Source organism: Tauraco erythrolophus, chromosome 3 (assembly GCF_009769465.1).
Source record: "Tauraco erythrolophus isolate bTauEry1 chromosome 3, bTauEry1.pri, whole genome shotgun sequence".
In the NCBI taxonomy this organism is placed as follows: domain Eukaryota; kingdom Metazoa; phylum Chordata; class Aves; order Musophagiformes; family Musophagidae; genus Tauraco; species Tauraco erythrolophus.
The window spans coordinates 2,709,024-2,727,623 of NC_141467.1; the positions used below are offsets into that span (position 1 = coordinate 2,709,024).

At 43.2% G+C, this 18,600-nt stretch overlaps 1 protein-coding gene across 1 annotated transcript; it reads left to right on the plus strand.

Annotated features, from left to right (window-relative positions):
- Nucleotides 1-6,634: 6,634 nt before the first annotated feature.
- On the plus strand, nt 6,635-13,836 carry LOC104381090 (serpin B12). Its single transcript, XM_009988733.2, has 7 exons — nt 6,635-6,811; nt 8,437-8,538; nt 8,891-9,022; nt 9,861-9,978; nt 11,233-11,375; nt 13,139-13,309; nt 13,432-13,836. The coding sequence occupies exons 1-7, from the start codon at nt 6,644-6,646 to the stop codon at nt 13,834-13,836; spliced, it is 1,239 nt and encodes a 412-aa protein (XP_009987035.1). The 5' UTR covers nt 6,635-6,643.
- Nucleotides 13,837-18,600: the final 4,764 nt, after the last annotated feature.

Consider the following 18,600-nt stretch of genomic DNA (forward strand, 5'->3'; position numbering starts at 1 on the left):
TCTGAGGGGCACTGGAGCACTGGAGCCTCAGCAGCTGGGCTGAGACCTTGGCAGAGGAGCAGGGAACAGCAAAGCTGGTGGGAGCTGTGCCTGAGGAAGAGAGTGATCCAGCTTCAGCACCAGAAGGGAAGTGCGGGAAGGGCAAGAGGGTGCTGGGAGATCTTCCTCTTTCCTCCTTTCTTCCCTCGCCGTGTCTGATCCCTCAAATATCCTATGAATCCAAAGCCAGTTTTATGTTTCATGGGAAGAAAGAAGAGGTGAGAAAGGAAAGACAGAAAGTTTTCGGGGTTGCAAAGCCACATACAACCCTGGAGGACTTCATTTTCACCCCTGAGTCCAGCTGCCATCACCCAATGTTGCACCTGAGCTCAGAAGTGCTGATTAGGGGAGATCAAACACTGTGCTGGTGCAGCTCCGTGCTTCCCACCTCTTTACTTCCATCTCACTTTATGCTGGAGACATAACCTAAGCGATCAACCACTCCTGGCCTTCTTTTATTCTTAACTCCAACAATTTAAAAGAATACCCCCTGGCTGGAGATTCCTGGTACAGTTCACGGAAATACTTCTTCCTCTCTAATTAAGCTACTTCCATACGCATAAAGCTGACTCCTTACCCGAGCCAGAGAGATGGCTGCAGGCAACATAAAGCTCATGCATTTCCCATTCATCTGCTCCATCTCTGCAAGCGAGCTCAGCTCCAAACAAGGGCTTCTCTGAACCCTGGTGTGAACCCTGCACCCTCCTGTGTCTGGGCCAGACCCCAGCCAATTTGAAAGAGCAGTACAGTCATGGATCTCCAGGGTTAACGCCTGATTTTCCAGTTGAGGGTGACCTGGCATGGCAATCAGGAGATGTTGCCAGCAGATATTGCCTGCCAAACTCGTTGGGCAGCTTGGAGAGAAATACTATTAGCATATTGCTAGATATAGGTTTCCCAGTCTTCTGCAGAAAACTTCGTGTTAATGGCATTAAATTGCAACATGCTGCTATCATCAGCAATCGGTTAGAGGCTGAACTTTCCCACAAGAGAGTGTTTTTGTAGTACAGTATTCACAAGAACGTGCTCCAAAGCTCAGCTGTTGCGCTCTTCATTTAACCTCTTCGGGAAGAAGGTAAACAATTCCTTTTTTTTTTTTTTCCAAACATAACTTGTGGGTTTTTTTTTTTTTTTTTGGCAGATCCAAAGTAGTTGACAGGTTGGTAAAGTAAACATCATGTTTACAGATTGGACAGAGGGGGAGATACCTTTACAGGCTGCAGGCAGCAGAACACCCTGCTAAAATTCACGTGGCTCAAGAGCTCACACAAAGGGAGCTGGTCTTCAGTGGGACGTAGATGAGGAATTCAGCAACACATGTCCAAAGCTATGAATCTAAAGATTCTTGACTAAATTTCACAGGCTTTTGGATCTGAAATTTCCCCAGGACCTCTCTGCCCGTCCAGAAAGCTTTAATTGCCACAGGACAGATCAGCTCAGTGACTTGTACCAGAAAGTGGATGCTTTTCTGCCTTTATCTCCAGAAGGGCTGAAGGGCAGGCTCTCTCACAGCACCTTTACCCCCTCTGGTAGAAATGGGCTTCACGTGAAGTGATGGTTCTGATGACCTGGGCAAACTCACCTGTGAAGTGAGACATACAGGTTAAATTCCCCTCTTCATTCAGGTTTCCATGGCACAAGAAAATGCCTTGATATTTTCATTAGACGAGAGAGAGGGCACGCAATTCTTTGGCTGGGTGCTTAGGCGTGTACCCTGTACCCTAATCCCGGTTGCCAGGGGATTGTTTATGTTCTTAAACAATGACTATATAAAATAGGAAGGGTGGAGTGGTATTCAGATTTGGTTTTGTTACTGGGGATGCTAGTCTTCGCTGTCAACATATTAGTACATCCACGTCTGTTTATGCAGGAATAATGGGCCTAGGAAGAGGTACAGAAGGTACATCCTGGAGGTACTGATGCAAAATAACAAAAGCAGTCAGAAAAAGCCCTTTTGGGCATAAAAGTAGCAGCCTGAGAAGCTGTTTAGAAAATGAACTTGGTAACACTTCCTTGGAAAGTTATTTTGTACTGAAATGTATTGGTTTTTAATTTAAAGCATGTTGCTTTGGAAATGTTTTGCATCACACAGGAATGATTCGAATTTCTGTGTTGTAGGAAATGTCGTTTTTCTTATGTGCTGTTCATCCCTTTCACTCCAAATCAGCACAGAAACACTTGGAAATGTGTTTTTGTATGAACGATCATGAAAAACAAGAAAGTGATTTCTACTAATCATAGAGTTTTCGTGTGAGGAGACAGTATTATCTGTATGTGCTCCTTTTCTAGGATAAACATGTCATTTCTGTCAATTCTGTCTTCCTTTGTGTAGGAGAAATGAATGTGCATTAAAGCACCTTAATGGGAGGCAGATTGAATAAGTAAAACATGCTGTGGGAATTATCATGTGGCATCAGGGAAAACAGGTTCTTTCTTGCTTTACATTGTATTAAATATAGAATTACCTTAAAAACAAGGCTACAGCTCTCAGCCTCCCCACCTTATTTACTGCCTCCTGCTGTTGACTGCATAATATCATCTAATACACCTATTAATTATGATAGCTTTGAGCACAGCTTTTTATTCTTTGAGAGTTTTTGTCTTGATATCGTCTGCCCTTAGATGAAAACAAACTGTAAAGAGAGAACAGACCATGAATAGTTATAGAAAAGGAGTGGTGTTCTTTTCACATAGCCATGAAAGAGGTTTGTCAACTTTACAAGATCTCTGGTACACAGTGGTTTCTTCTGAAGGAAGCTCTTTCCCTGGGTAGCTTCTTGCTCATGTATGACAGTGCCAGCAATTTCCACCTGCTGGACTATGTTAAAAGCTACTGAACCATCATGCAAAGCACCTCCCTTCATGAGCTATAAAGCCCCAATCCTGCTTGCTGTCTCTGCACTATTGCTGACGTTCGGTGCAGATACTGTGGCTAGTGCAGAACAGCAGCTGTGATCTTCCTGGAACGCTTCTTTTGATCTTATATCTTCTTACCGCTCCAAGATCTTTTAAAAGTAACATTACCATTTGTTGTCCATCAGGTAGGTGTTCTCTGACCTCCACGAGACTCCAAAACTCTCACTGATTGAACAATTACACAGATTACACACATGGCTTTATGCTGTGGAACCATTCACATGCTTGTGTCCGCCACGGTTTAGATTAAGAAAGTTCACTAAATCCTTTCATTCTGCAGTAAGAAAGTTCCTCCACCAGCCCACACCTCCCCTCCCTTGCTTTGAATTTCCAGGACAGCTCTCTAAGTAGTTCACACTCACACAACCATGGAGTTGGCCGTGGCATTTGCACCGGGACGTCACCCTGAGGACAACCTACTGCTTGTTCTAAGGGAGCAGCCACCTCAGTATGCCAAACACTCGCTTTTAAAACCTGTTCCCAGCTCCTGGGTTCTCCTTCCACCACAATTGGCAGTCTGTTCTCTCCCTGCAGGGTGGGGTGGAGGTGCTGCTTTCCTGCTGAGGAAGTTTATTAACTCTTTTTTTTCCTCCTTGACTCGTTCTGAGGTTTGGGCACACCTATAATACAACACCTCATGACCTACATTTGCTGCGAACGATTTTGCAGCTCTATTTCAGATCTTTCAAGAGGTGTGGAAGTGGAGAAATACAAACTTCAGCACTAAAGAAGCACTAGGAGTTTTGTTTTCAGAAGGTTCTGGATAGTAGGTAATGAAGGTGGAAGAAGAAGAGAAATTATTATCTAGTGCAATGTCTTTTTTCTTGTGGTAAAATGACTGTTATTAAAAGGAAAATGAAAGACACGTACAAAGACAGAAACAGCAGAGCTAGAACAGCTGTTTTCAGAATTAATGAGATATAACTCATCTTTAATTTGTTTGTTCAGGGAAGCTTTTGGGTACTTCTCTGTTTTGCCCATTTGTATTAGGTCTTTATGTGAAGTACTTCTGGACCTCACAGTAAAACAAATGTCTCAGTAGGAAATATATAGGAACTTTTTTTTCCAGCGTCAAAGGGTCTTTCCACAGAGCATCAGCCAGAAACATGGCGAAGCATTGATTATTGCTGTGCTTTTCAAAGGTAAGAAGCGTCTGCGTTTGCCACACGTGGCACCTTCATGTGTTCAGCAACTTGACTTTTCGGCAGTCTGTCCTTGTGGGCTAAGCCTGTTTTCCTGCGGGATGGGTACCTTCCCATTGCCTGGCACTGGCTGTGGGCTGAGATGGTTTGGGCAGACAAACGCTGCCCCTCCACTGAGCTTCATCAGCTCCCTGTGTCCTGGTGGCTTCTGGCACCTGAGCTCCAGCTGCTCATGCAAAGTCTGCGTCTGGCTCGTGGCTACGCAAGAGGCAGCGTGTGCCCTGCATTCCTCCAGGACCAGGCAAGGCTTTTTGAGTAGTTCTTGGAGTAAAGGAAGCGCTGTGAAGGGCAGGCTCTGTGTATGGGGTGGATCTGTGGCTGTGGTGGAAGAGCTGGAGTCTCAGTGGGTGAAAGGGGTGGCAGGGGGCATTGACTGGGAGGGGATGGAGATCCCCAGCACCAGGCAGCCCCTTCCCAAGAAGGCTCTAGACCCCTCTCAAAGGGGCTGCTGGACACTGACAGCACAGGACAGGCCGTACAAGGGCTCTGCTGATGCAAAATCCTGAAGTTCAGGTTCGCATGAGCCTTTTCCCACCCTTAGCCTTCTGGTGACGCAGGTTGGAGCTCCTCACCTTACTTGGCCTTGCTGGCCGCAGCAGCTGAGGGGGCACGGGGCTGCGAAAGAGCGCCCGCTGTGCCATGGCTTTCTGTGGGCAGCGGGAATGACCAGCTGGCTGTGTGCTCGCCCGTCTGTCCCAGGGAGAGGAGCTGTGGCACCTGCTGTGGGCCCGACCCACGCTTGTCCCGCTGCAGGCTGAAGGCCAGAGCCAGCCAGAGCTGTGCTGGGGGGACGGGAGGCCCTTCTCGCCGTCCTGGGGCTGTGTTTGCCCCCAAACAAGGTGCATTTCTGCAGCGCAGGCCAGAGCTACTCATCTCTATATCTGCAAGTAGGCAGCAGCGTATGGTTTGCTTTTTTTTTTTTTCTGGACACAGAAAGTGATGTGGGATTTTTTGGGTATAATGATTACAGAAAAGCTCGTGCAGTCCCACTGGTACCCACACAACAGGTTTACAATTCTTCTCCTAAGGGACAGCAAAGGAGTTTCTAAACATCTTTTTCTTTTTTTTTTCTTTTTTCTTTTTTTTTTTTAATTTGTCTTTTTTCTTTTTTTTCTTTTTCTTTTTTCTTTTTGCTTTTTTTTTCTTCTTTTTTCTTCTTTTTTATTTCTTCTTTTTTCTTTCTTTTTCTTTTTTCTTTTTTCCTTTTTTCTTTTTTCCTTTTTTCCTTTTTTCCCCTTTTTTCCTTTTTTTCCTTTTTTCCTTTTTTTCCTTTTTTCCTTTTTTCCTTTTTTCTTTTTTCCTTTTTTTTCCTTTTTTTCTTTTTTCTTTTTTCCTTTTTTTCCTTTTTTCCTTTTTTCCTTTTTTCCTTTTTTTCCTTTTTTTCCTTTTTTTCCTTTTTTTTCCTTTTTTTTCCTTTTTTTTCCTTTTTTCCTTGTTTCCTTTTTTCCTTTTTTTCCTTTTTTTTTCAATTTTTTCCCTTTTTTCCCTTTTTTCCCTTTTTTCCCTTTTTCCTTTTTTCCTTTTTTCTTTTTTTCTTTTTTTTCCCTTTTTTTTCCTTTTTTTTTCCTTTTTTTGCCTTTTTTCCCCTTTTTTTTCCCTTTTTTTTTTCCTTTTTTTTCCTTTTTTTTTCTTTTTTTTCCCCAGATAAGTCCCAACTTGTTCTTGGCAGAGTAGATTTAATGTAAATGATCCACAGAAAAGGTATCAGACTGTTATGTATCTAGTACAAAAGAAGAGAGTGACACAGATCTTGTCTTATCATTGAGCAGGAATTTACAGATTTCTTTCCAGGGCTGTCAAGCTATTGCTTGGCTTGGAAATTTCAATTGTGTATCCTGCCTGAATCTGTGGCTCCTGGAAAACACACGAGGAGGAAAATAGTGTATTTCAAATTGTTCATTTCCATATGTAGTTCAGTCTCCATAGCTGTTAATGACCCTTTTTCATATATGAAAACGTTTAACTAGTAGGGATTTTATTTTTATAAGCTCACTATTTGAAATCCTTGTACCACGGCTCTGGCTACCAGACATGGTTATATGCGGGCATACTTTCTGTCAACAAGTTTCTGTCACTAATAGTATGTTGTTACAAGAGGAAAGATTTGATATAACTGTACGCATCAAATCAGTTTGGAGAAGCAAAATGTTAATCCACAGTTAACTGATTTCAATTCCATGATCTGAAATAAGATACACCATGGCATAAGACAAAAAAAATGGTCCTTTCTGAGGAATTCCTGTTGTGAACATAGGTCCCTCTTCCAGACCTGCTGTGTCCTTGCTCCTGCTGTGTAGCATGGACCAACAGATGTGCGCAAGATTGGGTGTTTCAAACTCTCTGAGTTTAACAAACTTCTATTATTTAGCAATCTGCAATGGGCCAATCTCAGGGCAGACAAATGCTGCACAGTGTGATCTAGCTAGGCAACAAGCTGCATTAAATTTCTTCTTTCTTTTGTGCTCCCAGTCAGCAGCTGCTTCTTGATGGGGTCCATTTCTAGACCAATTACTGAGTTTTGCCTTGATCTCTACAACAAGCTCAACAGAAATGCAGAGGATATGAACATCGTCTTCTCTCCAATGAGCATCTCTGTTGCCCTGGCCCTCGTCCATCTAGGTGCAAAAAACACCACTGCTGCTCAGATAGAGAAAGTAAGTATTAATGAAACATGCCGAGATGCTTCCACATTGCTTGCTCTTCCCCTAATGGAAATGTTGGGCATCCTAGCACGACACGTGTGTGAGGGTGTCATAGGAAACAAGCACAAGTACAAGCGCAGATCCTGCCTTCACAGTTGTGCTTGATGCTCTAGGATCCTTGCCATCTGCTTGTGTGAGTTGCATCACGCCCCATGAAGACTCAGGAGCATGGAGCAAGAGCTGAATGAGAGGAGGCCATACACCACAGCGGGGCACTCTGGCTTTCCCCGAACCTGCTGCCAGAATATCAGACTTTGTTTCCAAGTTATGGGCGAGTGTTTCCTCTCATGGTTGCTCTGAGAATCCTGAAAATGTGAGTCTAGGTGGATAGTGGGGAGACAGTTGCAGAAACCTGAAGTGATTGCACCTGGGTGACTGGAAGAATTACCTCACTTATCACTTCTGACATCCAAGAGTCAAAACGTCTCACCTGCAGAGTGCACAGGGACCCAGGTGGGCAGGGAGGGTGTGAAGAAGACCACCCCTCTGATCACTGTGGCTTTACTCCTCACAGTGCAAGTTCTGCTTTCTACAGTCTTTCTTCTCTTTTCTTGTTTGTGCCCATGGGCAGTAAAAGACCAATAATCCCAAGGTGGAGGTTCTTGTCAGTAGCTGGCTCTGTACTGGTAGACCTTCATCCATCATATCCCAACACTGCCATGTCACCCACAGCCAAGGTAGACACGCCCTCCTCATGAGGTTCCCAGGGTGTGGTGGGTTGACCTTGGCTGGTGGCTGCCAGGTGCCCACCCAGCCACTCTCTCACTCCCCTTCTTTGACAAGGATAGGGAGAGAAAATAACATGAAAATGCTTGTAGGTTGAGATAAGGACAGGGACATCACTCACCAATTACTGTCGTGGCAAAACAGACTTGACTTATTTTGGAGCTGGCTGGAACCAGCTCTGTTTGACATGGGGGCGGCCCCTCAGCTCTTTGCACAGAGGCCACCTCTGTAGCCCCCTGGCTACCATAACCTTGCCATATAAACCCAATGCACAGAGACTCTTGCTTATTTTAGGAAAGCAATGGGGATCCAGTATCCACAACAAAAAAGATTAAGTCTATGTATGACCCAACATTATCATAATGGAGAAGCTGCAGGAAATTTTTCAGTGAGGTATTTGCACATTAGAAACAAGGACTGGTTTCCATTAAGAGCACTGTGATTTTGATATATTTCCTAAGCTGATACAAAGATTAAGAATGATTACAAAAAGTTCAGTTTTGGTGTTTTCACAGAAAGCTACTTTTGTCTCTTCCCTGAGGCAACTTTTTTTTTTGAAATTTAAGGTAACAATAGCGATAAAAATACAAGTCAAATGTGAACATTCTGAGGTAGTGGAGAGTAACGTTTTGAGGGATTAAATGGAAGTTCTTGGTTTGCTAATATAGAAATGTGAATTTGGACACAAATATATGAACAATTTCAAGTCTGTCATTTCAGCCTGATTGAAGCTGAGAAAATATCTTTCATAAATCTAAACCTGCACCATTTATCCAGGACAGCATAGCAAATCTTTTAAACAAGGAAAATGCTTTATCTCAGTTAAAATAATTTGGCATCTTCAACTGCAGGTGCTCCATGTCAGGAGAGCTGCAGGAAGAACGAGCCTTGGATCTGACCTTGAGAGTGCAGCCCCAGAACGAAGCCAGGAAAGGCAGTCGTCCCTCTCACAGGTACCTCCTGGGGTGAGGAGCACAGGAGCCTTTGGTAGGTTACTAGTTATAAAGCACTGGAGTCTGCCACTGGAGGGAGTCAGAATCCCATGCACCAAGTCTGCCTGATCCACCTGGAAATGCCTGATATAAGGTGTTACCTTATTAAGGGCCAAGTCTTCCAAGAAATCAATACCAAAGCCTTCAGTGATCTCATCTGAAGGAGGATCGGGCTACAAAGCTTGGACTAGGTCGATTCGAAAATCAGTGGAATCAGGAATGAGCCCTATAGTGTAATCTAATTAGGATGCAAATTAACAACCAAAGCTATATGGAGCAATCATTGTAATTGTGGTGTCTGTAATATTCCTAGTGTAACAAGGATGGAGACCTTAACCATAAAGCATTCCAGGCACTGCTTTTACATCTTCAAAACCTCGGTGAAAACTATGTTTTAACCTTGGCCAACAACCTCTTCATACAACAAGGATTTGAACTCCAGCAGGTAAGTTACCTGTGCCTGCTAGCTGCTGTGGCCCTGACCACAAGCTTCCCTGTAACAGTGAGCCTCACCGTTGCCCTGCTTGTATGTATTTTGGAGCACTTGATATGCTTCTTGGAGCTGTTATCTCCTGGGGCTGGCAGAAAAGAGACCAAAAAAACCCCATCCTGTGGATATCAATGGCTGTAGAGCAAAAATAAAGCAGAAGCCTGTTTGCTTTTGACGTATGCCTACACTCAGCCGAAGGTGTGATACAGCCAAAAATGACTTACTCAAGCTGTCTGTAAGCTGCTTACTGCTGGGCTTTCAAGTGGCTCGACTGGGGCAGCAGTAAGCTTGGAGAGGGCTTATCACCTGAGATGTTCTACAGTTTCATGCTAGAGCTGCTGTGCTGAACTTCTTACTTCTTTTTTACTGCATGACAGAGTGGTCTCTAGATTATCTACTGTGGATAGTTTGCTAGTCATATCTTCACTTTGCTGTCAATTATTTCTGTTGAATAATTTGGATACTTAAGCATTAAACATCTTGCATCTTCTCTAATTTTCTTTTTTTTTTTTTTTCTGGACCTCAGGTATGCAGTCCTCCATGGAAAGACTCTGTCTTGTAGCTTTCTTTATATTTATTTACTTTTTTGCCTGTGTAATAGAATAATTATATCTTCTCCAAAGATTCTCTGAATAAACTTCAGATTGTTGATGTTTCCAAAATGAAGTTTTGTCTTATGGATTCAACAGATCCCTCACCATTTCTAAAATAGTTCTGGACCACTGATTTCTTTTGAAAGGGAGTAAGTGCTTAATAGATTTAACCAATTCATAATCTTTATTTTGCTTTACAGCAATTTCTAACGTGCACTAAGCAGCTGTATGGAGCAATGCTGCAAACAGTGGACTTTCACGGTGCTATTGAAGCTGCCAGAACAAAAATTAACACTTGGGTTGAAAGTGAGACACAAGGTAAACCAAAGCAAAACCAATAACCATACTATCACTGCCTACTTCCACTACTTCAACAAAAGAAATTCCAGGGTATGAAAAGCAAAGACTTGTTCACATTTCTGGGTGTTCAGTCCCACGTTGTTTAAAGATAGTTAGTTTTCCCATCCACTCTTGACATATTAGAGTAAGTTATCAGCTAAATTATTTCTGAATTAAAGGTGTGTTTGTTGTCAAATACCTTTGTATTCCCGCCCTTGTGCCTGGCATGATAATTGCAGTAATTCCTATAAGACTTGACCAGACAAATTGCTTCCACGAACAGCCACAAATGCGGATAGAGGACAGCGGGGATGGAAGCTGTGAGCTTCATGGTGAGACTGGGAACAACCTGGGTGAGGAGGGAGGATGACTGAAGATCTGGTTATATGTAGAGCGATGCCTACAAAGAAAAGAGATGTGACCAGCAGTAAGACTCTCTATCACAAGCGACAATCAACCAGCTTTTGCTCTTAACAGGCTAACAGAGGCCATTGGCTCTTGCTGATTAGACTAAACATGATATATGCCATTTTCCTTTAGTTTTGCCAAAGCTGCAGTAGCAGCAGGATGAGAATTTTCTGAATCTTCTGGCTGAACATAAACCAGAATTCCCTGGCAGAGACGCACATAGGTTTGAAGGCTTCTGTAATTTCTCAGTTGCCCATCTCCTGACCAAACCTATCCTTATACTGGCAGGGCGGCCTGTGACTGGTGCGGGAAAGAGCTGTTAACCTCAGTTGGCTCCCAGTAAGAGGACTGAAGGTTCAGAAGCCACCTGGCACAGGGTTAGGAGCCATCATTGCTCTGGGTGCTTGTATGAAGCCTGTGGATCTGCCAACTCCTACTTCAGCCTCTGTGTAGAAAGTCAAGAGCTTTACAGCTGGTCAGCTGCTGTGCTTGGTGCAAAGGGAAAGATGCCCTCATATAAAACGAAATATGAGATTAATGGTGCTGCCTCCTTCCCTGTGGTTAGTGTCACCTGACACATATCTATGGTCACTGACACTGGCAGTCATCTGATCCAGTGACCCCAACCTCCCCTGTCCTCCTTGGCTGGTAACAGTGGAGAGGAATCTACCATTTGTTTGACTGTATTGTCCCTGTCCTTTGGATAAACCAAGAACTGGATTTCTAAGTTTCTCCAAAACTAAGTTCGTAGTCAAGTAATTGAGACTCATCCCAGAGTCTTAACGACAACTAGTAAATACTTGTGTATTCCAAAATTTCCTTTAGGTAAAATCAAGGAACTCTTTGCTCCTGGTGTGATCGGCGTACACGCATTGCTGGTGCTGGTGAATGTAATCTACTTCAAAGCATCCTGGGAACACAAGTTTGAGGAACAAAAAACGGTACAGAGAGATTTTAAACTGAATCAGGTACATCTGCATTCTTTAAATCTTAACATTATTTACCCTAGATACCGTGAGTAATGGTGCAAACATTACATGGAAGCACAACGTCCAGGGCTCAGCTGCCCCCTGAAGAAGGTGTGGGTGTGCTGGGAACTTAAGCTGCCTCTCCTGTTGGGAAGAGGTAGCAGAAGAGTTTTTGACAGAAAAGCATAATCTTAACTGAAAAAGCGTGCGAGACCCAGAAGTTGCAACAACTGAAGAGTTCTGCTTTGGTGACTGGCAAAACACAAGTGTTAGCCTTGATTAGCACTTTTGAACGTAGTAGTCATTATAGGTAGTTGTCATGGATGGAAGCAAATATGAACATCCCATTTCATACAGGCTCCAGAGGGTCACCCTGGTGTTGATGTATTCAATACATTTTAACACCAGCTGTGCATTTGAGAGATCGAAACAAACAGACCAAACAAACTAGGTGAGATGGTAACAAACTACAAATATACAGTTGCAATTTGAAAAAGGAAAATTTATTATAGGGTATTTTGGTTTATTTGTATTATTTGCAACATCGGAAGGTTTATTTTAAATGAATTTTAAGTTTTAGCCCTTTTATCCTGCTATGGGGATATCACCAAAGCCTTCATCATTTAACTAAGGTATCGTCAATATGGTTGCAAAGTTAGCTCTTTAACAAGTACGTTCCTCCAAGTATTGTGTGTGCCATTTAAGCCTAACAGATGTTTCATAGATTTCATAGATTTCTAGGTTGGAAAAGACCTTAGAGATCAATCAGAAAAGACTTTCATTTAATTCAGTTTTGTCTTCTTTCCATATCTTGTGCCTATAATCTATTAACTCTCATCCTTAAAGATGAGAGTTAAAAGAAAACAACAAATTTAGGTCTGATCTTAACTTGCAAAGCTTTGTATGGCATAGTATCTCTTCTGAGTGTTCCTCACAGATCAAAGGGAAAGGTCAGAAAAACATATATTTCTAGTTATTGTGTTGCAGTCCATTGTTAATACATGAGTAAGAAGCTGTTGTATCGAGTACTTTTGTTTGTGACCTTAAATATATCTTTGAATATGGATATTGACAGTGGTCTATAGCTGAGAACATTTGGTGCACTGCTGCACTAGGAGAAACTATGGGATAGAGAGAAGCTAGATAGATTTTTCTTCATAAGCTAATCCATGCTAGCAGGATTTTTTTTCTGAAAGTATGTCATTTACCAAAATTCTTCTTTCACTGCTTTAGAAGTTAGCTAAGAAGGTAGCTAACTGTAAAAGAGAACTTGAGTCTTTACACAGCTTTCAAACAACCCCATCACAAAAAAGGCACGAAAACAAGACCCAGAGGAGCACGCCTGAGAAAGGCTATCATTTTGCTCTTATCCCATTTAGTGCTTCCTCTCTAAACAATCCGTCTGATAAATGACAGCCTGATTCTGGCAGTGCTGTTTCTTATTTATACGAGTCCAAGCTAGGACGTGCAAATCCCACCAGCATCAGCCTGTTTGGAAGTGTAACACTGTTAAGCAACTTCACCATCTGATCAATTGCTGTTTTGTTTTGTTTTGTTTTGTTTTTTTCCAGAGAATTATGCCCTTTATTTATGCATGACAAATCTGATGTTTTGTGTGTCACTATAGGTGCAAGAAAACAAAGAAAAATGTTTAGCCTAACAAAAACTACCACTGAAACTCTGACTACAGGTGTTATACCTCTAATAACTTTAATGTTAAGAGCTGTATTGCTGAAGTGACTGTATACATTTCTTTTAAATAGAATGAGAGAAAACCTGTGCAGATGATGTATCAGAAAGGCATGTTTAAATTAGGCTACGTGGAGGAGATAAGCGCTCAGATCCTTGAACTCCCTTATGCTCAGAAATCACTGAGCATGATCATTCTGCTGCCAGGTGACGTGGCTGATGGATCTACCAGTGGGCTGGAGCAGGTAAGACCCTATATATCACTATATATGGCTGAAAGCTGGTTGTCTGAATTAAGGCTGGGTAAAGATCTAAACTTTCCAACCTGCCCACCTGTTTTAAACTCTTTTTTCACCCTGTTTTCTAGATTGAAAGCACAATGACCTACGAAAATTTAATGCTGTGGACCTCTTCAGAGCACATGTTTGAGACAAGAGTGGAGGTGTACCTGCCTCGATTCAAGCTTGAAGGCACCTTTAACCTCAACGAGGTACTACAAGAGATGGGGATGACTGACGTCTTCACTGAATCAAAAGCTGATCTTTCTGCAATGTCGTTTGCAAAATCTCTGGTGCTGTCAAACGTCGTCCATAAGACGTACGTGGAAGTCAATGAGGAGGGCACCATAGCAGCAGCTGCTACAGGAGCTGTCATTGTGAGGAGGTCTCTTCCTCTCACAGAGGTGTTTATGGCTGACCGCCCTTTCTTATTTTTCATCAGGCACAATCCTACCCATACCATTCTTTTCTTTGGCAAACTCTGCTCCCCTTAAAATCAGGGCCATTTTCTAACAGTGTGAGAAACACCTGGTTGAAAATCAGAAATAGCATTTTTTTCCCAATGCATTCTTAATCTTTTGACAGCTGGTTTGCATTTCGAAGTAAACACTGCAAGCAGTTTAGCTTACAACCCATCAATTGGATGCTCTGCCGCTCGGCTCCTGGAATTGCACACACAGATCTGAATCCCGAATAGGAGAAAATTTTGCCTTAAATTCACTGGATATGAATAACATCTTGTTTCCTTGATGCCCACGTTTTTCTGACAGTTCCCCAGCCCAGCCACATAGTGTAGTACAGCACCTTCCTGGGCTTGCAAAGGTGGAATTGGCACGCTGCTGTCTGAGAAGAATTGTCTGCAACTGTTTGCAGTAACTGCCAGTAAAACCAGAGCAGCCCCTGCTCTGTATTTTTTGATTCCTGGCCAGCTGGGTCCTGGTCAGCAGAGAGGTGCTTTAGAGACACTTTTTTCCTTATCTGCATTCTGTAGCTGTGGCAAATTCTTTGCACAGTGGAGACCTGGCCATGATAATTCCCTTTCCTGTAGCAAGTAATAATTCTCTTTCCTGCCAAATAAGAGAAAATTATTTACAACGAACATACCTATTTACTGATAACTGTATCACTTTCTCCCCAGGGATGTGTACTGGATCTGCCTTTGTGCTATTCTGCATTATATAAAAATCTTATCCTAGAAGCAGCTTTGGCTTCATTTATTTATTTAGGTGTATGCCCAGGTCTACAGTGTCATCTTACCAGTTGGAAGAATGATGTGGCACACCTTTCATGAGCCCTGCATCATTTTATGTGAGTTTTTATTAGTATATTATTAGTTATATTAGTTATTTTTTGATGAAAACAGTAGGAATACTCAGTCAGGGAAAAGGACAGGATACTGCCCGCATGGACACATCTAGAAAGGGAGTCGATTGCAACAGTAATTATATATACAGGAGGCCAGGATTTGGGGCCTTTTCTAACCGGACTTCTTCTGCATTCATATTTGAAAAGCTCACAAAACCGTCGAAGTGGGAAGGGACCTCTGGAGGTCATCTGGTCCACCTCTTCTGCTCAAGCAGGGCCCCCCTGCAGTCATGGCCAGTACCATGTCTGGATGGCTTTTGGATACCCCCAAGGATGGAGACTGCACCATCTCTCTGGACAACCTCCCCTAAGACCCCCTAAGTTCTCAAATGACTCCAAAGAGAATTTTGTAGGCACGGTGTCTGCAGGAACAGGATACAAACCCCCATGTTTCCACAGAGGGTTAATTATTTACATAGTAAAGAAGGCTGCCTTTTATATGGGGATAAATCAGGTGATTTCAGTCTCAAGGAACAGGAGAAAAGTCCTCTAAAGCACCCCATTGGAATTACTGATGTGGAAAACCATAACCATGAGCTTCCAAGAAACGTGTTTTCTACCTCATCTGCTGCTGTCTGGTGAATTTTAACAATCTGAGATGCAGATCTGAAAGACAGGGCTCTCTCCATGCTCTGAGAAATGAAGAAAGGTTTTATAAAGGGCAGCGTAAAGATCATGGAAATCACAGCTAAACATAACCTGGGAAGGTTTTTAATCTGTGGGACAAAAATAAAACTTGCTGCTGGCTGATAGGGAGATGCTACTGCTAATTTACTGGTTCAACATAAGTAACATCTTCCTCAGAGTGATTCTGCATGATGTTTAACAAGCTAATGTTTGCAACATGCTTTATGACTCATGAAAACTAAGATATACATTAGCTGTTCGCCATATAGTTGGGTGTAAAGCACGCTCATCATCTTCATTTGTGATTACTGTAGCTTCTGCACCATAAGTTACCTGGGGCGCTTTGGATCAGAACGTCTAGGAAACAAGGTGAATGATAACTGAGCAAGAACAGACAGGAGCAGGACAATAAAAGAGTCCAAGAAACTGCTCTTGATTGTCTAATCTGAAGGGGTAGTACAGCTGCAGCAGCAGTTCTCCAGGCTGTGTCCGGGTTTCCCTTCTGCAGGCTGGCAGCCTGGTGTGCCTATCAGACAATGCTTTCGTTACCCCAAGCTGCCATCATGCAGTGTTGGCATTCCCCAGGGAAGTTCTGAGCACTGCAACCTCAAAAATCAACAATGTTTCTGAAAATGCAGCGACAGGGATTCCTGTGATGAAGTGGCAAATGCCACAGGGGAAAAAACTTCCCTTTATTCCCGACTTTTCTCAGAACTGAGGACACAGTGGCCAATCCTCTGTGCATCTTTTTTGGCACCCTTGAGTTAAAAGAGGAGTTTCCGATGATGCTGTGGGTTAGCAGGGGGATGAATCTGCACTTAATACCAGTGAAGGATGCAGGAGCTTAGTCCTGAAAGTGAAAGAAATAGAGGGGGAGGTTTGGAACAAAGATCTCCAATTAGCACTGGCTAAACTGGGCTGTTCCTGCGTTGCATGAGCGCAGGAGCCGTGAAGATGTGTGGTCAGCCCTGCATGGCATAAGAGATGCAGCCAGGATGTTTCTGGTACATGCCATGGCAACAGTTTTACTACTGCCACAATCTCATAAACTATGACAAGAGGATTAATGGCATGAAGGAAAAAACCTGGAACTGGAAGTGGGCGAAACTCGACTGTGATTGCAATAATGGTTATTGGCAAAACAGACAGCTTTTAAACTATTTTTTAAGCTGTTTTTACAAGGGTGTGTAGAGATAGGACAAGAGGCAATGGATTTAAACGGAAAGAGGGGAGATTTAGATTGGATATAAGGAAGACATTTTTTACATTGAGGGTGGTGAGGCACTGGCACAGGCTGCCCAGAGAAGTTGTGGCTGCCCCATCCCTGGAAGTGTTCAAGGCCAGGTTGGATGAGGCTTTGGGCAACCTGGTGTAGTGGAAGGTGTCCCTGCCCATGGCAGGGGGTTTGGAACTAGATGATCTTTGAGGTCCCTTCCAATCCAAACCATTCTGTGATTCTAAGATTCTATGATTCTATGATTCTATGATTCTATATACAATAGAGGTCCTTCAGTAGCGCTTTTCCAGAATGTTCAAAGCTATCAGTAAGTGTATGGAAAAGCTAGACTGTTTCCAAACTGCACCAGTCAAGTGAGGGAGTAATGCAAAACTATCTTGGAGCTCTGTAGATGGCAGAAGTTCACAGGACAACTTAGGAAACAACAGGTCCCATAGATCCTGCAAAGTAGCCTCTCTTGAAGTGTACCAGTTGAACCTTTTCTGGTTTATTTTTTAGCCCTTGGGGTAAAGCTTTCCCCAAGAGTCAAATCAGTGTTTAGGTTTTCTACAGCAGTACCTCTGGAGGTCTTGACTCCTCTGGAAATGTAAGTATTCCATCTTTACGAGATTTGAAACACATGTTGGATTGGTTTGTAAAGTAGAGTTTAACTCTCTTTGAAGATAAGTGAATACTACAAACAGTTGTGTATAGGGTAGGCGTTTCACTTTACTACTCATAATGTACGGACTGATTTTGTGACTTCAAGGGCCAAATTGTGGCCTTTTGACCAGTTAATACCAGGGAAGAACTGAGTACCCAACTCAGTGAGAAGATGAGCACCATGTGACACAGCATCCACAGCTGCTAAAGAATCTTCCCAGAAGGGCTGTGGCCCCGCAACTTGGAGAAGACGGCCGAAACACCGTGCAACCCGAATGCACCGTGCCAAGTTTCAGTAAAAGTGGCAGAGACTTGTTGTGTAAATTCCTGCTGTCGCCGCTTGCCTCGCGCCGAGGGGAAACGGCGTGCAAAGTTAGCTCAAGGCAGAATGCAAACATTAAAAGTGATACCGTGAAAGTGAAACTTTCAGCGTTGATCGTGTTTCTAAATCTAGTCTCAGGCCATGAGCACTGAAAAGTGGTATTTCTTCACCTTATAGAATCATAGAATCATAGAATTACATCCTTATAGAATCATAGAATCACATCCTTATAGAATCATAGAATCATAGAATTACATCCTTATAGAATCATAGAATCACATCCTTATAGAATCATAGAAATCCATCCTGATGGATATCTTCTTTTCTCGTGCAGCCCCTTGGGAGGCAGCTAGCTTTTGGCACAGCACTTGTTGTAGCCTGTGACCTTGCAGCAGCAGCCGTGTCTCTGCCTCTGCTCACACCCTTGACAGCTCCTTTTCTAAGTGCTCCCAGCACAGCTGGCTCTGCTGCCTGGCCATGTTCTCCCCTGCAATCTGTCAGCACGAAGCAGTCCCAAATACAGCTGGGCAATAACCAGTCCTGCCTTTCCCACAGCCCTCAGCCTGCCAAGGGAGAAATTGCCTTACTAAATGGCAGAGGGGAAAGGCTGTCTCAAGCCAGAGTTTCATAATAGGGTAAAGTTCCCCCAAATAATCTTTTCAGATTATATTAATGCAATCATCATGTGATATCTACATGGGGGCTTAGCTGGATCTTGCTCAGTGGAGTGAGCTGCTGGTCTTCTGTGAGAAATACAATATTGTGCCCGGAGCAGTGCTGAGCACAGTGCCTGTTGGCCGAAAATAAGCAGAGTGCTCAGCCCACAGCCAGCCTCCAGACACCAGTGGGAAATGTGAAAAAGCTGACTGCTGCCTGTGAAGCAGAACAGCCTCCAGGGTCCAAAGACAAGTAAGGGCTTTGGCAGCGGGGTACCCATTCTGTGCTCATGAATGATGATGAATATGAAGGATCCGGGAACACATATCCAGAGGGCATTTATGTATCTCCTGTGCCCCTAGACAGGAGCAACTCCACCCTGCTGTGTTTTTGCTTGTTGTTTTTCTT

Excerpts from the sequence above, each read along its gene's own strand:
- LOC104381090 (XM_009988733.2), top strand. The coding sequence starts at position 6,644 with ATGGGGTCCATTTCTAGACCAATTACTGAGTTTTGCCTTGATCTCTAC. Across the intron at positions 8,539-8,890 it reads GGCAGTCGTCCCTCTCACAG|TGTAACAAGGATGGAGACCT; the intron begins GTACCTCCTGGG and ends TAATATTCCTAG. Across the intron at positions 9,023-9,860 it reads AAGGATTTGAACTCCAGCAG|CAATTTCTAACGTGCACTAA; the intron begins GTAAGTTACCTG and ends TTTGCTTTACAG.